Here is a 24384-nt window from a genome sequence, read left to right as displayed (position 1 = left end):
AGCATTTCTGGATTACTGTTCTCGGTCAGCGCTCAGCCCCCGGAGCCGGGCCAGTCTGGCGCCCATTCTTAAGACTATTCTATTCCCTTTCCTTCCTACCTCTTAAAACATTGAATGTTAAGTTCCTGGTGCCAAGAATAAAAATGTCCTTGTGCTAAGATAAGGCATTGTAGTCATACTGATCATTGGTACTACTGCTGTAAGTACTGTGCCCCTCCGATCTTCCTTTAAGGGTTTCTAGTGAGATTACTTAGCTATTATCTCTCTCACCAGCACTCTCTGTGGATTTGTGGAGTGAGTCATTTAAGTAAGCCCACAGTTGTGTATGCTCGTGGTTGGATCCATGTGTGTATGGCATACCACGTGTCTTTGTTGTACACTACAACACTGCTTCCAACCAACAGTGAAAACATGAAATGTGTCACCTTATTGCATTGGAGTTACATGATACTGGCTCTTAAGGGTTTCCCCTGGTCCATCGCACACACACACTGTACTTCATATAACCACACTTTGTGGGCCCTCAGGATTCTCAAGTATAGAGAGATACTCCTGTTCTTAGGAAAATTCTAAATCTTATTTCAGGTCTTGACTCAGATGAAGAACTGGGGCTGCTCTGTCACCACACGTCCTATCTAGGTGATTGTCTGGGGCTGCTCGTTGGCTCCTGATATCCTGTAACCTTTTCTGTATATTTCATGTGTCTGCACGTCTGCATGGTTATTCACGCTCTGAGGGTTGGGGGTGCACAGCGGGACATGTGCCCTGGCTGTTCTGTCTCCAGAACCTTCTCTGGGTTGGGGAGAACTTGAGAGAGAGGTCCCTCTCCTTGGTTCTGTCAGTCGAGTCATTATCCAACTATTACTTCATGCATAGCCAGCAGCTTTGGCATTTCTTGGGATGTGGAAAGAAGAAAGCAAATTGGCTCTAGCAAATCCAGTGTCTGCTAATTGTCCCCGTGGCTGTGATGTGCATAGGCCATACAGCCCAGTAGGAGGACAGCCAATCGCCATGCTTTCTCCTTCTCTGAAGCTTGCCTGAATTTGTTTTTCTTTGTTTTGTTCCAAAACAAGGCAGTAACTGATTTGAAGGGGGGAAAGATTTTATTTATCTACTGCATTTCCACAAAGAAACATTGCCTTGCAGTGATTACTAACCCTTCTTTCTGTGTGTGTTTCTCCCCTCCCCAGACCAGAGGGTGGCATCCTTCTGTACCCTGACAGATATGCAGCATGGGCAGGACCTGGAAGGGGCCCAGGAGCTGCCCTTATGTGTAGATCCAGGCAGTGGCAAAGAGTTCATGGACACGACTGGGTATGTGAGCCCCTGTGGACCCCTCCCTCCTGCTGTTCCAGGCATGATTAGCAAAGATTCGGCTAACAGACTAACCCTGAGCCAGGCAGGTGACCATATTCCACCATGCCCTTTCCCAGTCCTGAAGAATCCAGAGAAGGGACTGAGTGGGACTGCTTGGCTCCCTGCCCTGCTGTGGGAGACCGCTTTTAGCTGCATGACCACTCTGCTCCATGGGCACACCATGCCTGCCAAGACTTGTGACCCTGTGCCCACGGTGGCAAGCCTCACTGTCAGAGAGGGCAAGAAGGGGCCTCAAGGTCAGCGTCTGCTGCCGAATTATTGCAACAGCACTAGGCAGGGATAACTCACCAATTGGCCTTCCACCTGCCAGGCTGCACGTGCTCACCAGCCCAGGGCATGGCTCCTCCCAGAACCTGGTCCTTGATCCGACCTCATGCCCTCCATTGAAATATGTTGGGAACATCCCACTCTTAGCCCTATATTCATGACATGTTCTTCCGCCGTGAAATGTGTATTCTTTACCTGTGTCATCCATTCTTAATTCCAACTTCTGTGTGAGCTGAATATAGAAGTTGGAATTAACTTCGTTAACTTGCATGTTCACACTGGTAACAAGCTTCATAATATTGCCATCATAGGGAAAGGCAAATTGGGGAAATTGACTGGTTCCCAGGACTTCATTTGGGTCTACCTTGTCTCCATTGGCTAAACCAATTTAAATAATATATCTTTCGATTTCCTACCGACCCGTATATCTATAGAGATTCTGGATCTCTTTTTAAATCAGTAAAGTCCCAGAATGGGCTTTCCAGTGGATCAGCTATATGGACACTTTCCATTCTGACATATTATAATGTATCCGCTTGCTGGGCTCTAAGCACATGAAATAATTTTTTCAAGTGAAAACTTGACCAACAAAATGCTGAATTGACTGTCTTGAGTCTTTCTGATTCTATCCTTATTTGCTAGGGAGCGTTCTCCATCACCACTGACCGGGAAAGTCAATCAGTTGGAATTAATTCTTCGACAACTCCAGACCGACCTTCGGAAGGTAATCTATTGGAAGAGCATAATCAGAACTCTTTCTCTTATCAAATCAGCCCCTTATAACTACTACAGAGAAATTGAAGAGATTCAGGAAAGAAGACTGCCTTACACAAAAACCAATGATAAATACAAACAGATGCTCCTGAGGTCTCACTCCATCTGCTGACCTGCAGCTGATGTATTTCATTTTGCGGGATGCAGGGATCTCAATGGATATGAGTAAATGAGGATTAGCCCTCGATGTGGCTAATCTTCAGTGTGCAGTAGAAGCACGGTGGGCCAGCATTTTTTAGTTCAGTGAGTTATCGGTTGCACCAACTCTGTATGAGCTGACCTCAGAGGAGTCCATTGCTGCCAGAAAGCCTGGTCTCTGAGTCCTGTTGTCTGTCTTGAGTCAGCTTCGCAGCCCTCAGAACTTCTGCTCTACACATCAACCTGCGCTTGGTCCATCCTCAAAAGAAATTAAATCCTGTATCCCACAAATAACTTGCTGAGCTCTGTTCCATCAGCCCTGTGCTGGAGAGCCAGTTGGTTGTCCAGGGAAACGGAATGGGGTGCGGTAGCGAGTGGGAGGGCGTCACAGGAAGGTTTTTGTTGTGATGGTTTGGTTTGGCTTTTGAAGAAGGGAAAAATCGTAGCTGGTGAGAATGCTGAGGAAAGGATTCAGTTGGGAGGGAAATCCTGATGAGGGTGAAGGGCAAGTGGGTGGAGTTCTGATCTAGTCACAAGGAGGGAGCTGGCCTTGGATAAGAGTAGGGACAGCTTATACAGTTACCAGAGTGGAGCAGAGTATGTGTGCGTGTGCACGTGTTCATGTATGCACCACGTTCATTCACATACACAGAGTCCAGACAGAGATGTTGGCAAATTTCTCAGATTGTTTCTTTTTTTTCTAGTCATGAGCTGAGAGTGGTGAGAAGGAATATAAGAGCTTTGTGGATAGAGGATATGGGTGTACCACAGCATGTAAACTAACCGGGTGTATTTGGGAGACTTGTCAAAAAAAGCTAAAGCACATTTGAATTTGGAGCATAAGTTAAAGTGATACCTGTTTTCCTGGTTGTGTGTTTTTTCCCCAGCTTGGGTGACGAGCTGTCCCAGTTTGCCCGGGATGGAGAAGTTTTCTAGGATACGGAACTTTCCATATTAGAACCAGCAAAGTCCCATGCAAGCTGGGATGGCTGGTCACCTTATCTCCAGCTGCAAGTGTAGAATCGTTGGAGAGTTGAATTTAGCCAATATTAAGATTTAGACAGGAAATCAAGACGAGGAGGGAGAGAGAGGGAGAGAGAGGGAGAGACAAGGACCCTGGGGCATGTACAGTGCATGAATAAACCAAAGAACCCAGAGTCCAGGCTGGTTGAAGAGAAATAACGTCACGGCTGGGGCGGAGGTGTTGGTGGGCAGTGAAAATAAGAGTAAGATTGATAAGATTGATGGATTCTATCATTACTGGAGGAGGAGATACTGGAGAAATTATTTTTAAAAGACAGAAGGTGATGGTCAAGAAGTAGGAGCTTGAAACTTTTAGGAAGAGATGCAGTCATTGACAATAGCACGGTATAGGATGTGTTCATGGGAGTGGGAGCTGAGGAAGGCTGGTTTTGAAGATCACTGAGAGAAAGCGATGGAGAGGCTGAATGGCCAGAGTGTCGGATGGAACATCTCAGTGGATTCAAAATCATCAACACAGATGACAGGAGTGGGATGGGGAGAAAAGAGCAAACCAGGTTCTAGAATCTTCCCGTAATGATGGTTGGGACTGGAGATACAGTAAAGTTTTTGCAGCCAGGAGGGGTAGCAGGTCTCATGACCTAATGGCACATTTTTTAGAGGAGCTGGAATTGTAGGAAGGAGCGGAGATCTGGCCTGAACAATAGGGGATGCACTGTCTGCCTGCCCGACCCCCGTAGTGAGCTGCTGGGGACGGTGTCCTCAGGAGGGAACCAGGATTCACTTAGAGCACGAAGACGAAGGGAATTTCAGGAGGACAGACTGAGCGTGCACAAGGTCTTCATGGCAGAATCCAAGTTCCATGGGTCATAATAAAAGGTTGGCAGGGATGCAGAGAGGTGGGCAGCTGAGTCACAGCAGAGGTGTTCTGAGCTATGGGACTCAGACTGTTGGGACCGAGAGTCGTGGTGAGGAATGTCCGGGGAGAGTCCGTATCCAGGGTGGGCTGCAGTTGCTCCTTAACAGCGAAGTGAGTGGCCAGCTGTGACTCAGGCCTCCTCTGGCGACCAGGGTCTTTTGCGCCAGTGACCAGGCAGGTGGTATTGGGGAGGGCCTCGGAAGGGATCAGGAAACGAGGAAACCTTGAGGGCGGGACCAGACATGCCAACGGTGGGGGCCTCCACTCACCTCGCTCAGTGCTCCCGTACAGTGCTGTGGGTGGCATCTGGTGGCATTAGCGGTCGAGTTAGATCCCATTACAGAAATACCAGTTGTTACAATCTGACAGTGACCCCTCTATCCATTTAGGGCAAGACATCCCTTTCAGCAGGGAGGGGTCTGAAACTGGTGCTGTACATTTTTTTATTGCTATATGTTGGAAACTCCAGATGTGATTCTTCTGAAAGTCTTGATTATTTTTACGTACTTTTTAATGGCAGACTTTAAGGGTCATTATGGAAATATAGTGTAGCAGGAAAGCTTGATGGAATGAAAGACCTAAGTACCTATTTTATTATAAACATATGTAACAGCTCTGCTGATTCCAATTTTGTACTTAGAAAGTTTTGTGCATTTGTCAAAGGGTTACCTTTCACCTCACTGTAGTCTCCCTTTTTTGGATAGAGGGTGATATAAACAACGATGAACACCTTCCTATAGAAACGCTATCTTAGCACCCTGTGGGAGCAGAGTGGGATGAAAGAACAGGGTGCATGGAGTGCTCGTTCCCATCCGTTTGTCATCAGCAGGAATCAGGATCAGGAAAGTTCCCTCACTGAAGAAAGTCACCCCTTCTCCCCTCAAAAAGTACATAAGTAAAAATAAGAATAAAAGATTCTTGTAGCCCAGCTTAGGAGGAATGAATGTATCGGTCAGTCTCCATGACTCAGTTTATTTCTACTCTGACCAGGAAAAACAAGACAAGGCTGTTCTCCAAGCGGAAGTGCAGCACCTGAGACAGGACAACATGAGGCTGCAGGAGGAGTCCCAGACCGCGACAGCTCAGCTGCGGAAATTCACAGAATGGTTTTTCACCACCATCGACAAAAAATCTTAGCCAGTCTGCACCTCATCAAGGGACCATTGGGAAATGCCCCTTGTCCCTTTGAAGTCACAAACATGTGGTTTTTCTGTGTGCTTTCCACCAGTCGTAGATGTTTTTGCTGTTCCGTTCTGTGTAGCGCCATTCACCACAGCAGGACAGGGAGCCTCGACTCTTTCTCGGTAGCCACAGCAGAGAGCAGTGCCGATGTGAAGCTGAATGAATGTAACTCCTGGTGTGAAGATGAATGTAAACCCTGGCGACAGTTGAGACCTTTTTTCTTTTAGACTCTGCTAAAACATGCTCTGGCTTGGGCTTACCTCAAGAGGGAAGATAGTTGGGTTTTATTTCCTATTTATCAGGTGACCTGGTAGAGATGTAAAGCAATTTACCATAGTTTGGGCTTTAGTATTGTAAAATAAACATGAGAACAAATAATCAGACATATACTTTAATGTTAAAGGTGCTCTATTTTTTTGGATGTACAGTAGTTTTATTTCCACAGCCACATTACCATAGCAATAAGAAAGGAGGCATAGTACATAGTTGGAAAAGCTTTGCGGGGGGGATTAAAGAAAAAAAGCACTGTTGTGTTTAACACTAGTTCAGATGCAGTTACCTTAGAGACTTATTTATTTGCAGGAACAAATGGTGCCTGAATATTAACAGTGTTCTGATTAAAAACAAAAAAAAACAGATACATATGCCTTGTAAATGGCTCACCGAGTTGTCAGTAGTCACTTCAACTCTTAGTTCACTTTTGTATAGTTGCTCTGCTGGAAAAAAATGAAAGTGAATCTGCTTAACTCACTAGAACTTCCTTGTGTGCTGTGAGCCGGCGGAACCACTTGTACAATGCCAGATTTGTTTATCTTTGTACAGAAGCTTTGATGAAGTGTCTTGTATTTAACACCCTTATTTAAGCTTATTTAACCTTAAATTGTTAATTTTATAAAATTTGGTTTGGCCTGCACTACGATGAGGGTTGGAGGTAGCTGCAGGCTCAGAAGAGACTGAGCTTGCACAGATCAGACCGAGAAGCAGGGTGAGAGATTCTAACGACTGGATGCTGCTAGTAACACGTTGTTTGTATTGCTTTACCATTTTTAACTGTTAGATTTGAGATGAACATACATTTTGCTTTTTTAATAAATGTTTAAAAGAAGTCCACATAAGAAATGGTGCTGTCAGGTGACTAGATTTTTTATGATCTAACATGTCTACAGTCTGACTGTATGTGAATTTATTTCAGGTCATTTAGGACCTTGATTTGTATTAAATACTGTTCAGCTGCCTTCTCATAAAATCCCAGATTGATTTCAGGAAGGGGTACCTAGTAGTTTTTAGTAGCTGTTGTGTGCCAGACACTATTCTCTGAACTTTTCATCCCTCTCATTTAACCCCAACGGTATCCTTCATAGGTAGGAGGTGGGGTTCTCATTTACAACCAAATGAGCTGTGGCTAAAGTGAAGTAATTTACCCAAGATTGCCTTAAAAAAAAAAAAAAAATTTAACACTTTGATGTTGCCAGCACTTTGGGAGGCCAAGGTGGGCGGATCATGTGAGGTCGGGAGTTCAAGACCAGCCTGACCAACGTGGAGAAACCCTGTCTCTACTAAAAGTACAAAATTAGTCAGGCATGGTGGCGCATGCCTATAATCCCAACTACTTGGGAGGCTGAGGCAGGAGAATCACTTGAACCTGAGAAGTGGAGGTTGCAGTGAGCCAAGATCATGCCATTGCACTCCAGCCTGGGCAACAAGAGCAAAACTCTTGTCTCAAAAAACAAAAACAGTAACAGTTTGAAAAATTATCAGGAAGAGGTAAACTGTAAATTTGAGTCAAATGTAAGACAGGAGACACAAAACATGGATCCAGATGTGAAGGGAAACACTGTTAAGGTCCATTGCTCTCAACCTTTGAAGAACAGAAAGCATATCAAGAATTCAGAGGAAGCAAACTGACTCTTAGAATTGGCCCTAAAAGGAATTTTCCATATGGGCTTCACATGGGAGGCATATTGAACAATTAACATTCTCACAGTGGATGTAACAGTAAGCTTCCTAAGGCTGTTTCATACAGCTGCCCTCTATGAAACGCACAGGTACACCTCCAAGATGCAGCCAGGGACTGGAGATTTTCAGGGAATAAGAACCTTATGGGCCACGTAGATACCGTCCTTCCTCCCTCCTTCCCTTTTTTTTCTTTCCCATCACTGTGAACCAGGCAGCATGCTAGGAACTGAAAATCCAACTGTGATCAACGGGGGTCAGGACCCCTGTGTGCACAGGCAGACAGTCGAATAAGGGAAGACAGACATAAGAGCACTTCAAAACATGAAAGACAGAAATAAAAGTACCTGCAACAGGCTACCTTAAGTAATTATTAGGAACACTGATACTGTCTGAATAGCTCCTGGGTGCCAGGTCCTGTGTTGTGCTTTGTGTTACCTACCTAGCAGCCCTGTGAGGTAGGTGCCATCATCACTTCCTTTTTAAAGATGAGGAATCAGGACCTAGATAGGGTGGTCCATGGGTAGACGAGGGTACACGAGGTTCAGAGTCCCTAAGGTTAGTGTGTTCAAGAAATCTAGCAGAAGCCAGGACGTAACAGGGAGGGTAGAGCAGTGGGAGATGTGCTTGAAGAGATCAGCAAAAGCCACACCATGAAGGAACTGGAGGCCATGCTAGACTTTGGATTTTGTTCTAAGTCAAAAGGAAGCCATTGAAGCAGGAAAACTGCCTGATGTGAGCTCTATTTTAAATGGATTATTCTGACTTCTAAAGCAGAATGGACCACGCAGGTCTTCAGACTTTCTGTGTGGGGCTTTATCTACAAAGGAACCATTTGAGGCTTTGGGAGTCACATACTGCCTCTGTTGCATACTTTCAAATTTCTATTTAACACTCTTTAAAGATAGTAAGAGTCGTTCTTAGCTTGCAAGACCACACAAAAACAGGCCACTCACCAGTATAATTTACCAATGCCAGGCATAGGGCAGAGTACATGAGGAAGACCAGTCTAGGTAAGAGATGGTGTTGGCATGGCCTGTGGTAAGGCAGTGAAAGTGGGGAGAAGTAGGTAGGCCACACGTGAGAATGTATTTGGAGGTAAAGCGCACAGAACTGCTGATGGGTTGGAGATGAGTTGAAAGGGCTGGATCCAGGGATAAGCCCTAGACTTCAAAGGAATCGATGAACTGCATGTTTGATCACACGGTTTTCCATAAATATCTCTTGCCTTTAGTAAAGGCTTAACAACAGTTACGCTCCTGGCAAGGGCCTGGAATACAGCTCTCCTGTGTCTTTGATCAAGGGTGGGTGCATTTGCTTTAGCGCTACTAATCAGATGGAAAGGTGGACATCGTTTAGAGAAAATAAAGGAACCTGACCAAAACCTAGCTGAATGGAAAGCCATTCCATCTTCCGAAGGCATACCTGAGGATAAGACCAGAAGACATTTCTTGAAAACACAGTTCTCAGTCTATACTAGCAAAGGAATGAATAATCTGTCTCAAGTCCATCTCCAAAGTGCCATGCCAAAAAACAGGGCCAAAATGATTTTGGGTCTGTTTAGCTTTTTCAAACATGTTTCCAGTCAGCAACCAACCAACTCCATGCTCCCATAGTACATGTAGTTTTGAACCACTTGGCTTCCTGGTGACACTGTTACAAAATGTGCCCCTTAACAACTACACACATTGACTTGCTATAATGACTTACTGGATACAAACCAAGTATTTCGTGGAACATATCTGCTAAAAAATTTATTTTAGAATCAGCAGGTTTTTCTAACCATATGGAGTGGACTACTATGTATTAAGGCCATTTTAGTATGTGACAAAGTTAATTAACATATTAGGCTTTTATCCTGCTATTCTCTATAGCTAGGAGAAGGCTTATGATTGGAAACGTAAGTTACACTTGAGGGGGCTGATAGTACAGTTTTGCCTTTGTGGCTCACAATGATCTTTTGAGATGCCTGGAGTCTGTTCTGCGAGTCCACTAAACTGCAGAATTTGATCACCTATTATTTTTAGCCTTCAAAGTCACGAAGCCATGAAACATAGCTTCTTGTTGGCACATCCAAAAATAAAAAGATAACTATGAAAACATTAAGGATAAAGACCCGTAATGATGATAATAGAGGAGTGCTTGAATAGGGAAATCACCTGCTCCTTGCATAAAATAATTGGCCTGAGAAACCGCAATCTGTGATTTAGGGAGAGAATTGGCATACCATTTAGACTGATCAACAAATGAATTCTCTGGTTGTGGAGAAGCTGTGAATATAACCTCTTTAAGAGTCAACTCTACTGTTTCTACCGGATGGAATGTGTCACAAGAAACAAGCCACCATCTGAGGCAGAACCACCCTCTTGACCATGACGATCACTGCCCCACCATGAAATACATTTGTGTGAACCTTTCTAAGAGACAAAGACCCACGACTTTCAGGTCAACCTCTGGGGATGATTAAATAACCTCAGATCCCCTAAAATCACACCAGTGTTGATTCTTTAGAATTTCCAAGTTGAGATACGGGGCTGGGAAGAAGTAATAAAGATTTTTGCACACACTTTTCTCCTTTGAATTACTGGTTAGTAAGAAACAAGTTCAGTTCACTTGAGTGTCTGTGGATTTTGTGCTTAACACATTTAAAACCAGTTCCCTAGCTCTAGTGTAAGCAAGTCAGGCATACTACTCACTCCCGAAAAAGAAAATAGAACTAAATGGGTTCTATTTAACACCTAGTTAGGGGCAGGTAGCAGGAAACTATTTATTTATGACTCACAGGAGAGAAAATGGTAAGAGACCTGCCAAGACCTGAGGAATGCATTCGATTTCTAACCTATAACCTCCAAATTAACCAAAGAGCAAGTCTCCTGACTAGGCAGAAACAAGTACAAAGGAAGTATCTCCTCGTGTATTTTATAAAAGGTTTAAACGGGCATCACCCCCAAATGTCACATTCTTGCATTTTGACACACAAGATTTGAGTACCTTTTGGTTGCTTTTTAAAAACACAAAAACATAAACCCTGCAAGCCCTCTCTAGTTCATGTTAATACCAGAAAATGTACTGCCCTCTTAAATCCTTACAAAGTTTTGATTAAATTTTAGCATCCGCAGACTCTAAAAACATGTATCTCTGTTTTTCATCTCTTAATATCAGGGATCTGCCTAAAATTTGCAGAGCAGCCTGTTTTTAAGTAGAACAAATGAAAAATAATGAGCCCCCTTGACATGCAAAAATACCGTTTGGCTGCAAAGCTGGAGCTGAGTTCGTAAAAAAACAAAATGAAGGGTAAGACTTCCAGTGTCCTGGCCATCGGTACCCATCAATCAGGCTCTTAGGCAGTGGTGTTGGTAGTCTTGTAATAAAGAGCAGCTCTCCCAGCCTTCCTGTGACCCAGTGAAAGCCAGGAGGAAGGCTGTGTGCAGGAGAGGGCTTCAGAGTGGTAGCATTTCAGTAAATTGCCTCAACTAAATCAGTGCTGGCTATTAATACACATCTGCAGATGGAGACTTCAGGCCCTGGCAGAGTCTCCTCCATCACCGTGTATGAAACAAGCTGGGACTGAGCATCTGGGCCCATGCCCCTCTTGCCCACGACCATAATCATTGATGCCAAACAAAGCAGATCTTGCTGAATGCTCCATTAAATTAGAATAATTAAACATGGCAGTCGTGTGCTGCTCTAGGATCTGATTAAACACCTTGTAGAACCCCATCTGGGCTGAGGGCTTGCCAAACAGCAGGCTACAGCCCACAGTCCCCGCTTCCATGAATATAAAATTCCCAGAATAGGCATTCTGTATCATTTTAAATTAAGTACTTAAGAACGCAAATAGCACTACTCAGGAGAGGAAGTGCACAGAAGTCAGTGGGTTTAGCCCCTCAACTCCTACTTGATTATTTTTCATTGTTCCTCTCGAACTATAAGGCTGTTGTTCTGCCAGCATCATCTTAAAACATTTCACTTCAGATGATTGTGAAGGGGGAAGGATTAGAGAGAGGCCTGGTAGTGACCCAGTTAATGACACTGGCATCTGTAGACTACACTGTTCATATGAATTCCAAGGTAGATAGGAGCTTTGAAACCAAGTTTTTCTCCCTAATTTAACAGATTCTTGTTCTGTTCTTTCAAAGCAAGAGCCACCTTAGTGATTTGTTCTCAAACGTAAAATTGAAATGTTCTGGGAGTCTTGGTTACTGTCATTGTTTACTGTCCCATTGAGTAGGGATTATTCTTGTCAGTGACACTGATTTCCAAAAGAAAAATTGTATTAAGAACCAAAGATGTAGTTGTATAAGGAAAGATTCTGAAGGAATCCCACCGACACTTGTCCAGAGAAACAATTTATTTCGTTTTATTTTAATTTCAATAGGTTTTAGTGAACAGGTGGTTTTTGGATACATGAATAAGTTCTTTAGTGGTGATTTCTGAGATTTTGGTGCATCCATCACCTGAGCAGTATACACTGCATCCAATGTGTAGTCTTTTATCCTCCACCCTTCCCCCCAGTCGCCAGAGTCCTTTAGATTATTCTTATGCTTGTGCCTCCTCACAGATTAGCTCCCACTTATAAATGAGAACATATGATATTTGGTTTTCCATTCCTAAGTTACTTCACTTAGAATAATGGCCTCCAACTTCATCCAAGTCACTGTAAAGGCCATTTTGTTCCATTTCATTGTTGAGGAGTATTCTGTGGTGTATGTGTAACACATTTTCTTTATCCACCGTCAGCTGATGGACATTTAGGTTGGTTTCATAATATTTTTGCAATTGTGAATTGTGCTTAGATGCATGAAGTAGTTCTGCCATAAAAATGCATTACATTAATGGATGTGACCATGAAACTTGTGTGTTTATAGACACACATTTTATGTATAAAAGTAGCTGCCAATACATATAGAATATTCCAACAGAATATCTTTAGTATTTCTGTTGGAAAATTTGACTTGCCCTGTCCTGCCAAAATAATTCTTGGTTATTTATTTATCTATTTATTTATTTATTTATTTATTTATTTATTTATTTATTTATTTTGGGACAGAGCCTTGCTCTGTCGGCCAGACTGGAGTGCAGTGGCATGATCTCGGCTTACTGCAACCTCTGTCTCCCAGGCTCAAGCAATTCTTCTGCCTCAGCCTCCCGAGCTGGGATTACAGGTGCCTGCCTCCACGCCCCGCTAAATTTTCTTTTGCATTTTTAGTAGAGATGGGGGGTCTCATCATGTTGACCAGGCTGGTCTCGAACTCCTGACCTCAGGTGATCCGTCCACCTCGGCCTCCCAAAGTGCTGGGATTACAGGGGTGAGCCACCGTGCCCGGCCTAACTGTTGGTTCTTATAGAAACCTGTTGCTTTTATTCTTCCCTGTGACTTCATCTTGCATGGCCTTGTTCCCTCCTAAATTATGGCTTGTGATGAATTGTATTTTAAATGAAAAGGATAGGGATGTGGTGAATGTTAGCAAGGATGTGGAGAAATCGTAACTCTGGTCCACTGTTGGTGAGAATGTAAAATGCTGCAGCTGCTATGGAAAATATGTTGATTCCTCAAAAAATTAAGCTTAGAATTACCATATGATCCAGCAATTCCACCTCTGGGTATGAGCCCAAGAGAATTTAGGAAAAAGGTATTTATACCTTGAAGACGTATTTGTACACCTGTGTTCATGGCAGCGTCATTCTCAATAGCCTAAAAGTGGAAACAACCCTGATGTCCATCAGGAGATAAATAAACAAAATACGGTCTATCAATACAATGGAATATTATTCAGCCTTAAAATAGAAGAAAAATCTGACACGTGCTAAAACGTGGATGAACTTTGAGGACGTTATGCTCAGTGAAATGATCCAGTCACAAAAGGACAAATACTGGATGATTCCACTTATATGAGGTAGTAGAGTAGTTAGATTCATAGAGACAGGTAATAGAATGGTGGTCACCAGCGGGTAGGGGGAGAAGGAATGGGCAGTTGTTTCGTGGGTCCAGAGTTCAGTTTGGGAAGATGAAAAGAGTTCTGGAAATGGTGGGGAGGGTTGCAGAGCAATGTGAATATACTTCATACCACTGAATTGTACTACTCAAAATGGTTACGATGGTAAATTGTACGTTATGTTTTTTTTCATCACAATTAAAAGTAAATGATTTTATTTTAAAAAGATAGGAATGTGGCCCGAATGAGTGAGTTTGTGGGGACTTGGAGTGGATAAGCACAGGGAAACCAGGAAGCTTAATCTCACAAAAAAACAAAGACCTGTTGGAACAAGTGCAGGAAAATATAGAAACACCATTCTGGATGTTAAAGAGCAGACAGACTTTGATCAATTGCCATCTATTCAGAGAGAAGAGACGTCATTCCACGGAGCTGTGCTCTGGGGGCCTGCAGGAGGATCAACAGGGGAAAAGAGGACCTCTCTCCAAAGAGTGATTAATTTGGTAATTAATGTGTAGAAAAGGAAGAATGACTGAAGTGTTCGCTCCAGGCCCTAAATTTTAACATTTCGTTCTGCAATGGGAGCATCTGGTAGGACACTGAGGTTGGATGAGCTAAAGAATGAGATCAGACACCAGGACAGCAGGAGAAGAGATTAAATATGAATAGCTTCAGGGGTGCTTGAGGATTGGGAAGCTTGGACACAGTGGGGAAGAAAGTGCTTGGAAAAAAGAAAAGACAAAGGCCATTATGAGAAGACCTGGTACCCACTGGAAAAAAGAAGAACCACAGAGTTGGAGGAGACCAATCCCTTCACTTTATAGAAGACCGAGTTCTAGAGAAATGGTTGAAGAGGTGAAATCAAATCTATAACATGGTCCCCGATACATTTATTTTTTTGGTTGAATCAAAGGAAGTGTCGTATTTGTGAATATAGGGCGCTGTTTGCAATTTGGGTAAGGATATCTGCACTCAAGATTTTATCAATCTCGGTCAAGTTAGAACAATCAAGACCTAGAAGTGAAAATAAGAAAGCATCATTGAATACCTTTAAGAGGAAGAATTATTGAGGAAAACCTAACTTTTGCCATTAACCCTTTATTGAACCTGCCTACAGCCTGGCTCCCATAGTAATATCTCCCCTGGTCATTGAACACCAGAGCATACTCAAGGTACAAGTGTAGACCAGGTGAGACTTAAGACTCCCTGTGGCCCCACATGACCATTTCAGAGGTGCTGGGACATTGCCCACCTTTCTGGCCTTCAGAAGGCAGAAATATCCAGGTCAGCCCTGCATGCAGCTGACTGCCCAGTGAGAAGGCAGATCGAATTTGTGCTTATGGAGGACACTGGGTCAGGGCTCAGTTACTCCCATTCAGCCTCTTGGGACTTCATGTTGACTTGCCCAGCTCCTGTGCACCTTTACCTGGAAAGGTCATGTTTAACCAGTGCCGTGAGCACTTTTCAAAAGGCTAATTGAGTCTCCTTTCTGTGTCTTCACAGAATGTCTGTGGGCTCATGCTAGCCTATGCTTGCTATTAGGGAACCAGGAAGTGCGCGTTGGTGCTTTTTTTTCTTTTTTTTTGGGAGATGGAGTCTCGTTCTATCCCGTGGCATTATCTCAGCTCAGTGCAACCTCTGCCTCCCGGGTTCAAGCAGTTCTCCTGCCTCAGGCTCCCTAGTAGCTGGGATTACAGGCATTTGCCACCATGCCCGGCTAGTTTTTGTATTTTTAGTAGAGACGGGGTTTCACCATGTTGGCCAGGCTGGTCTCAAACTCCTGACCTCAGGTGATCCGCCCGCCTCAGCCTCCCAAAGTGTTGGGATTACAGGCGTGAGCCACAGTGCCCGGGTCGGGGCCTTTTTGTTTGTTTGTTTTTTTAAGAGGCAGGGTCTCACCTTGTCACCAAGGCTGGAATGCAGTGGCACAATCATAGCTTACTGCAGTCTTGGACTTCTGGACTCAAGCAATCCTCCTCCCTCAGCCTCCCAAGTAGCTGGGGCTACAGGCACGTACCATCATACCAGACTAACTGTTAAATTATTTTGTAGAGATGTGGTTTCATTATGTTGCCTAGGCTGGTCTTGAACTCCTGGGCTCCAGTGATACTCTTGCCTTGGCTTTCTAAAGCTCTGGGATTATGGGCGTGAGCCACCATGCTCAGGTGATTGGTACCCTTGAGTGCTACAGAGACAGAGTGGACGTGCACTTCCTACAAAGCTGCCTCCTTTCAACTGGCCAGCCTTGGCAGAAAGGGAGGACGCACTGAGTGCTCACTGTTCCCAGCTGAGCCCGCTGCTGAGGGCATGAATCCGTTCTGAAGTGAGGAGGTAAACTGTCTTAGATGGCTCCTGAACAGGGTCTAGAACCCCACAGATCCTTGCTGTCCTTTGCCAAGTGTCCCGATGTTGAGTTTAGGAGAAGGGACAGGGTCGGGCTGGAAAGAAAGAAGACTGAGAAGGAGCCTATACTTGCTACAGATGCCCTGTGCCCATTTTCCATTTGCATGGTGGCCGTGAGCAGCCACATGGCTGCAGTCTAAGCTTTTCAGGAGTGACCATTGGGCCTAGAATTTATTGTCAATTATGTGAAAACCCTAGAAGGAAAATCTCCTATCAGGACTTTATTTTTCCTTACTCAGCAGAATTGGGCTAAGATCATCTTTGAAGATTCTTTTTCTCTAAGAAGAGATCATTTACGAACAATATTCTCAAGTACTATTTTAGAACTCACCAGAGTTTTGTCCCGTAACTGATATTAGTTGATTATATTACACTGCAATGTAACTCCTAGCCCCAAATTATAACGCTCACTTCCTTCCCCTGCTCCTCTTTCTCCCCTAGTCGCCCCCACCTTTTCACCCAGAGACTATGGTGAATACCCATTATGGGGTGGACACTGTGCAGGGCACTGGGAATACAGCATGAGACAGCATCTAAGGAGGTGGTAGTGGGTGGAGGAGAAGACTTTATCAACAGGGGAATCACCGTTTGCCTTGGAGTGCAAAGTAACACAAGCAGCAGGGGAGCAGTGAGTGGGTATGGAGAGGGCCTGCAGAGAGGAAGGAGTACCAGAGCCGGATACTAAACGGCAAACATGCCTGTGTCTTTTACTTTTATTTATTTTTGAGACGGAGTCTCACTCTGTCACCAGGCTGGAGTACAGTGGTGCCATCTCGGCTCACTGTAACCTCGGCCTCCCAGGTTCAAGCAGTTCTGCTGCCTCAGCCTCCCAAGTAGCTAGGACTATAGGCACCCACCACCACCACGCCCAGCTAATTTTTGTATTTTTAGTAGAGACAGGGTTTCACCATGTTGGTTAGGCTGGTCTCAAACTCCTGACCTCAGGCGATCCACCTGCCTCAGCCTCCCAAAGTGCTGTGATTACAGGTGTGAGCCACCGCGCCCGGCCATATGCCTGTGTCTTAACTCCACAGCTTATCTAGTCTTCGTCTCCACTACAGCCATGTTGCTAAGAAATAAAAGGACCACGACTTCTTTCCAGGTGTGATAGGAAAGAAGCGAAAATGTGTTGATACCATCTAACTCCGTGGTTGCCAGGAATCAAAGGAACGTGATACATGTATTAACTTAGAAAAAACATTTTTATTTTCTGCCCGAGTGCACAAAAGCAATGGACGAATACGACTGCTGAAACCCACAAGTGCCTGGTTTCCATCACTGGTGGAAACCAACAGTCAAGCAGATGGTCCTGAGCCAGCTCATGTGTGCGTCTGCTGGGGCATGCTGGGCATCAGCAGCAGAAACTGGGTGTGACTATGGAAGACAGGCTAGACACGAGTTTAAGCTGGGAACCCCAAGGCATGGCAAAGTGCACCTGGGCAGGTGGATCCAACTTGGGCTGCCCACTGTGTGTCTGTAGCACCTGCCCTGCCAGATCATAAAGGCCAGGTCCGATGAGAGGAGCTGGACCTTTGAGGGGGGCTCAGGATAGATGGCCAGCCCTTGCTCTGCCCCTAGAAAACCCACGGCCTCAGAAGAGACCTGGCTTCCAGGGCCTTGCTAACCTCAGCTAGGCAGACTGAGCCGGAGCATCCTCAGAGCCCTGAAAGAAGGAACAGAGGAGCTCAACATGGGAACCAACTCCCTTGAAAGGATGCTGGCCAATCTCCTTTCCCAGTGTAAATGCCCACAGTAGAAAGATTTTCCCCTCTCCAAGTTTTACATTTTTCAGCCCGGCAAATAAAAGCAACCTGTGGGCCTGTGTCTGATTCATGCTGGTGTCTGTAATGGGTTTCCCTGGCCCCTGTGCCCCTCCAGATTGCAGGGAACTTACAGGCTGTTTTCTGTTTGCCCCGCACCATGCACCGCACTCAGTCACATTCACACCCAGGAAGCCTGAGCCAGCCAGGGTGACCCGACATCCCACACGGGTTCCCAGCCAGCTCTGCTTCCGGGATGTGTTCAGCCATCTTCCCCCGGGTTACTTCTGCTAGAAGGAGCTGAAATTGCTGGCCCTGATGAGAGTCCATGCTCACCTGAGTAGTAGAAGGGATATCAGGAGCAACTGAGACAGTTTTCTGGCGTGGGCTCCTGGTTCTTTTCACCTCTCCAAGTGGGATTTACCATGAGCTAGGCTGGGCCCTAACAGCGCACTGTTTTGAGGTTGATTCGCCGGACTTTGGAAGACAAAACAGGAACAGTGATCTGGAGAGGGCTGAGCCTTGAGCAGGCGTTGCTGCTTTGACAGCTGACAGTGATCCCGTGATCCCTTCCCAGAGAATGTGCTGTGTGGCCGGGTGAAAAGCTGCACTTGGCTCCAGGGACAGGCGTGACCTCAGTCCTGTCAGACTGAGGAACTCCAGGCCATGACCACCCCCTCATGCATCCTTTCTTCCTCTCTTCATTCAGGGTGGGGTCTCCTGTGCCACGTACTATCTCAGTCTGCACCATGGACATTCGAAACACCAGAGCACTGGCAAATGTCGCCGGGGCCCTGAGCCCTAGGGATGCAGGCATCTCTCCAAGGGAGCTCCTCTCACACTTGGAAGTAGACACCGAATGTGTGATGTCCTCTGTGGCTCCCTCTCCACCCACTCATTTCCACACGTCTATACGGGCTGTCTGCATTGCCTGCACGCCCACCTGAGGCATCCAGTAACCAGCCTCTATTTCTACCACTCACCTAAGCCTCACAGTTCTAATGAGGGCCACGTGAAGCCTACCAGCTGCTAAAACTAATAGACATGGAATTTCAATAAAAATAGAGTGCAAGGGCTGGGCGCAGTGGCTCATGTTTGTAATCCCAGCACACTGGGAGACTGAGGTGGGCGGATCATGAAGTCAGGAAATCGAGACCATCCTGGCCAACATGGTGAAACCCTGTCTCTACTAAAAATACAAAAAAAATTAGCTGGGCTTGGTGGCGCGTGCCTGTAATCCCAGCTACTCGGGAGGCTGAGGCAGGAGAATTGCTTGAACTAGGGAGTCAGAGGTTGCAGTGAGCCAAGATCAAGCCACTGCACTCCAGCCTGGGTGACAGAGCGAGAGCCCGTCTAAAAAAAAAAAAAAAAAAAGACTGCAATAGCTTCCTTTCACTGTACATCTCCACGCACGCACTGGCACGTGGTACTGATGAAGCTGAATTTTTCAGACCTTCTCCTTGCCCTCCCATGGCATTGGCAGGGTGACCTAGTCCCTCCTGGAAATGTGATGTCCCCCATCCCAGGACACTTGGCCATGTATGGCTCTGCCCACTCTTGCCTGCTGCCTTCCCTGCACCTCTCCTTTGGCCACTCTGCTGAAGTTGGCCTCTGCCTGTGTTCGTGGCCTCCCACAGTCTCTGCTCATTCCTGCCCAGGGCCCCGCTGGTCCCAGCTCTTTGCCCTGACTCTCCTACAGCCATGCGGGAGGTGCAGATGGGCTGACTCATCACCTCCTGAGAAGAGCTTCTCTGTACTGCACAGGTAGAACACCCAACACTGCATCCCCAGACATCTTGGCAGCGAGAGTTGCAGATACAACTTAAATGCTGCCAATCAGTCCCCATGCAATGCAATTCAGAGCTCAGTCATGTGGGCAAAAGGCAGCACTGCAGAAAGTATCCACTGGTTGCTGTAGGTGTGGCAGGCAGGATGCTGGACTCCATGGTCCCTGAGCCATAGCTAAGGGTAGAGACGCTGGAGCCAGTAGTCAGGTGGGCTGCGTGACTCCAGCTCCTTGACTGGGGCACCCTGCACCTCCTTTTATACACTGGCTCTGTGGAGTTCCTCCAGGAGTCACCCCTGCAGCCTGCTCCTAAGATTTTGAAGCCACTTATACAAACCACTGTCTGCTGACAAGAGTTGGCGTGCTCGTGCTTCTCTTCCTCTGTCGTGGAAACTTTGCACTACCTGGACCACTGTCTCTACTTCAGTGTCCCAGTTCACACTCATGATTTCCAAACCAGAATTCTCCTCTTCTGTGTCTGATAGTATGCTTCCAGCAGCAATTAACAGGCACCCAATTGAAATAGACTTGAATCCTAAGGGGGGTTTTTGGCTTACAGAACAGGAACTGGAGATCAGCAGGCTTCAGAGCCGGTTTCCTCTGGTGACATAGTCATGCTCCCAAGGCCCTGGTTTCTGCCACTTACCTGCTCCATCTTTGATGACCTCAGCCTCATCCTCAGGCTGGCTCTCTGCCCTGTTCCCAGGATGGCTATCCATGGTGGCCAGCTTTCTTCTCCACCTTCAGAGAGAGAGAAGAGAGAGAGAAACAAAAACAGAGAAAGAGAGAGAAAAGACAGAAAGACAGAGAAGTAGGGGTGGGGAGAGAGAGGGGAGGAGAGAGAAGGGAGAGGGAGGAAAGACAGAGAGAAAAGGAGAAGAAGAGAGAACAGAGCGTGAGAATGAGCTCATGTTTCTGCTTCAAGAGTCCAGCAGGGCTCCTAAGGCCTTCTCTGATTGGGCCGACTTAGACCATGCCCTCATGAGCTCATCACAGCAAGCAAGGATGGAGGATTGACTTAAGACTGTCAGAGGCCCCCTTGAAACTTGGACCTGGGGTCGGCTTCCCCAAAGCATAGGGAGCATAGTGGACAAGGTGACCACCCAGACTAGAATGTGAGGACTGTTCGGAAGGGGAGGAGAGAATCTGTGCTAGGTAGGACACTGCCAGGGACTGAACGCTTCTTCCCCCAACCCCCAAATTCATACATTAAGACCCTAGTGTAGTGACATTTGGAGGCAGGGCCATTGGGAGGTAACTGGGTTTGGATGAGGTCGTGGGAGTGGATCCCTCGTGATGGGAGTAGTTCCCCATAAAGGGATGAAGAGCCAAGGCTTGCTCCCTATGTCACATGAGGATGCAGTAAGAAGGTGCCCTCTGTAAACCAGGAAGTGCACCCCCACCAGACACCAGATCTGCTGCACCTTGACCTGGGATTTCCAGCTCCTATAACCCTGAGCAATAAATGTGTGTTGTTTAAGCCCCCTTGGGCTTTGGCACATTTGGGACAGTAGCTCAACCAGACAGACCAAGACAGAAACCCAGCAATATCCTCCACCCGCTTCCAAAACGGTTCATGTTCTGCGTTCTCATCCCCACAGCGGTGGGTGACAGCCATGTACCAGGCGCCCTGCCCAGGAATCTGTGAGTCAGCCTAGGTCACAGCCTCTCCCTCACTGTCTGCATCTAGTTCATTGCCAAGATACACTGTTGGTGGTGGTGGTGTTCTCACTTCCCAAATACCCTGGAATTGTGTCCTCCAGCTTTCATCCTTTCTTTCAAGCTCTCACCAGTGCCCACCTGAACACAGCACCCAACTCCTGAGTGGTCTCCTGGACTATCCATCCCCACAACCAGCCACCCCCATACCACGCTGCCGGCACCAGGGTGCTGTGACACATCCTTCCTTCCTTGCCAAGCTCCTGATTAAAATGTTTCTGGAGGCCGGGCACGGTGGCTCACACCTGTAATCCCAGCACTTTGGGAAGCCAAGGCAGGTGGATCATTTGAGGTCAGGAGTTTGAGACCAGTCTGACCAACACGGTGAAACTCTGTCTCTACTAAAATACAAAAATTAGCCAGCCACGATGATGAACACCTGTAATCTCAGCTACTGGGGAGGCTGAAGCAGGAGAATCACTTGAACCCAGGAGGCAGGGGTTACAGTGACCTGAAATCGCACCACTGCACTCCAGGCTGGGCGACAGAGTGAGACTCCCTCTCAAAATAAATAAATAAAAATAAAAATAAATTAAAAAATAAAATGCTTCTGGCACTACCCTCTGCCTCAAAATAAAGCCCAGCCATGCCTGCCTCCTTTAGCTCAGCACTGTCTCCTCAGTGCTACCTCCCTCCTCACACACCCACTGGCTTCCCAAGCACATGGACCATTTGACACGTAGCACATTTGTGTGGCTGAGGGGAGAGGCTCCGGAGCCTCTGAGCCGGACCAGGGGTTGCACACTAAGCTCTGGAGCAGCGCCACGTCCCAGCCCTGTCCCTGGTGATTCTGTGCTATTCATTCCCACTTTTCCTGTTGGTGTGAAAAGTTATAGAATCCTAGAAACCCAATCCAGTACTCCACAAAATTAAAATTTTTAAGACTCCCAATTCATCACATGCCTAACTATAAAGGCAAAGCTATAAAGCTAGAAGAAAGCTTTAAAACTATAAAACTAGAAGAAAATGCAGAAGAATATCTTTAGAGTCTTGATAAGGAAAAGCTTTACTAAGCAAAAAAAAAAACACACACACACACACACACACAAGAAAAATGATGTGATTGGCTTTACTAAAGATTTCTGTTCAACAACTAGCAACAGAGACTGGATGAACAGACAGCAGAAAATATATGGTTTTTTTTTTTTTTTTTTTGAGAACGGAGTCTCACTCTGTTGCCCGGAATGGAGCACAGTGGTGCAATCTCAGCTCACTGCAACATTTGCCTCCCGGGTTCAAGCCATTCTTCTGCCTCAGCCTCCCAAGTAGCTGGGACTACAACGCCCACCACCACGCCCGGCTAATTTTTTGTATTTTTAGTGGAGACGGGGTTTCACTGTGTTAGCCAGGATGGTCTCTATCTCCTGACCTGGTGAACCACCCACCTCGGCCTCCTAAAGTGCTGGGATTGCAGGCACTTTCTATACCTGACAAAAGCCTGGTATTCAGAAACCATAAAGAACTTTTGTAAATCACACAGAGAAAGAAGATAAATACAATAGAAAAATAGGCGACCCATACGAGCAGGCCTGCCACAGAGGGAGAAAGAAGCTGAAAGGCTAATGAGCACATGAAGAGATTCTCAGCCTCACCAGCAATGACAGCAGTACAGATTAAAATATCAGAGACATACAAATTCCCCCCACCCGTTGGCCGGAACTAGAATGCTGGAGAAAAAGCAATTGGTGGTGAAGATGTGGGAGGAATGGGAGCTCGTTGGTGTGTGGACTAGTGTAGCCGTTTGGAAAGCAGCCAGGCATTGTTTAGTGAAATTCAGGAGAGAAATACCATATTACACATCTTTGCATATATATATATATGTATCTCAAAAGAAATGTGCACCTCTGTGCATAAGGGAGTATGTCTCAGGATATTCATCATGGCGCTGCTTCTGTTGGGTGGCCGAGGTGTCCTCACTAGAGGGATGGTCAATCTGAGCTGTTAACACCACCAGATTTCTTGCAGCAATCGAAAGCCAGAAACTCTGTCTGCAGAGCGCCAGTGATTACACCTCAAACACATACTGTTAAGTGAGAAAGTGAGTAAAAGGAAGAGACTCATATCGCAATGCTATGTTGATATTATTTGAAACAACACACCACAAAATAACAAAGCATATTTTCTGTAAATATAAATATGTGTAAATTCATAGATGAGGGGATGGATGATAGGCACCTCATGAATGTGTCAACGTGCCGAAGGGTGGGTGGGGTGGGGTGCATGGGGTGGAGGGTTAGAACTAAAGGGGAAAAAAGTAAAATAAAAGAAGGCAAAAGAAGGGCTTTTCATAGGTCTAAGTTTGCTTTGAATGTAGGAGTGTGGTCAAGTCAACAACTGAGGTTCATTAAAAAAGAAAGAAAGGAGGGAAGTTCAGCCTGAAAGATTCCATGCATTTTTATGGGTTCAGGTCAAAGCGCTGCTTATCCACTCTGTCTCCCCTACTCACTAGTCAGAGCATTGTTTATCCACTCCATCTCCCCTACTCCCTTGTCTTCCACTGCTGCTGATAATCCAGGAGATCTTAGAAGTAAGAGTTGTGCTTGATTCTGGCCCATGATGGGTGCCTCCCCATTCGACCGTGGCTGAGCTCAGGCAGTTGGTGTAGAGCCTTCTTACCTGCTACTTGAAGGAGTTTAGCCCTTTGCCTCTCTGCCAACCTCCATTCAAAAACCAAAATCAGGGTCTTGACTTAAAATGATCATCTTGAAAGAAGCCATTGGCCAATGTTCACCACAAGGGTTCTACTCCCTGAAGCATCTCCCAGGCAACTTCTGGAGACAGGACTAATTGTGGGAAGGAAACGCGTCTGTGCTTTCCACTCCACACCAGGTCGGTCACCAGGGTTGGCTGGCTGCTGCTCTGAGTGCATAGTTTGACCATAACCTCTTTGTTAAAAGAGAATAAGATGAAGTGGCCAGGCCAGCTTTGTTGGTCAAGGTCCCCAAGGCCGTGCTCACGAGAGCTGGCTGCATAATTTGCAACCCAGAGTGAAGTGAAAATTCAGGGCTCCTTGCTCAAAAAGCAGAAAATGAGTGCTGTCATAGATACTACAATACAGATGGTTTCCTCTCTCCCTTGTCTCTCTCTTTTTCTCTTTATTTGCCATGGTGGTTTAGAAGAAGGCATTAAAGTCTTCTTCATGGACACAGGGATGTTGCCCTGTGGGCACAGATCATCTCAGTCTCCTGT

General features: G+C 45.9%; 1 protein-coding gene across 24 annotated transcripts in view; it reads left to right on the top strand.

Annotated features, from left to right (window-relative positions):
- The window catches only part of SIPA1L2 (signal induced proliferation associated 1 like 2), a 231545-nt gene extending 224788 nt beyond the window's left edge, over positions 1–6757 (top strand). For 23 of the 24 annotated variants that reach the window (XM_031659420.1, XM_031659381.1, XM_031659380.1 and 20 more), the window contains 4 exons: positions 586–639; positions 1191–1314; positions 2287–2368; positions 5447–6757. In XM_031659420.1, coding sequence (XP_031515280.1) covers positions 586–639; positions 1191–1314; positions 2287–2368; positions 5447–5593 — 407 coding nt within the window. In that variant the 3' untranslated portion in view covers positions 5594–6757. The remainder of the gene's footprint in view (positions 1–585; positions 640–1190; positions 1315–2286; positions 2369–5446) is intronic. The other variant, XM_021931411.2, reaches the window with a different exon arrangement.
- The last annotated feature ends 17627 nt before the right edge of the window (positions 6758–24384 follow it).

This window comes from Papio anubis, chromosome 1 (genome assembly GCF_008728515.1).
Source record: "Papio anubis isolate 15944 chromosome 1, Panubis1.0, whole genome shotgun sequence".
NCBI classification, from domain to species: Eukaryota; Metazoa; Chordata; class Mammalia; order Primates; family Cercopithecidae; genus Papio; species Papio anubis.
The sequence above is the reverse complement of the archived record's forward strand: the minus strand, read 5'-3'. Positions and strand labels throughout refer to the sequence as shown.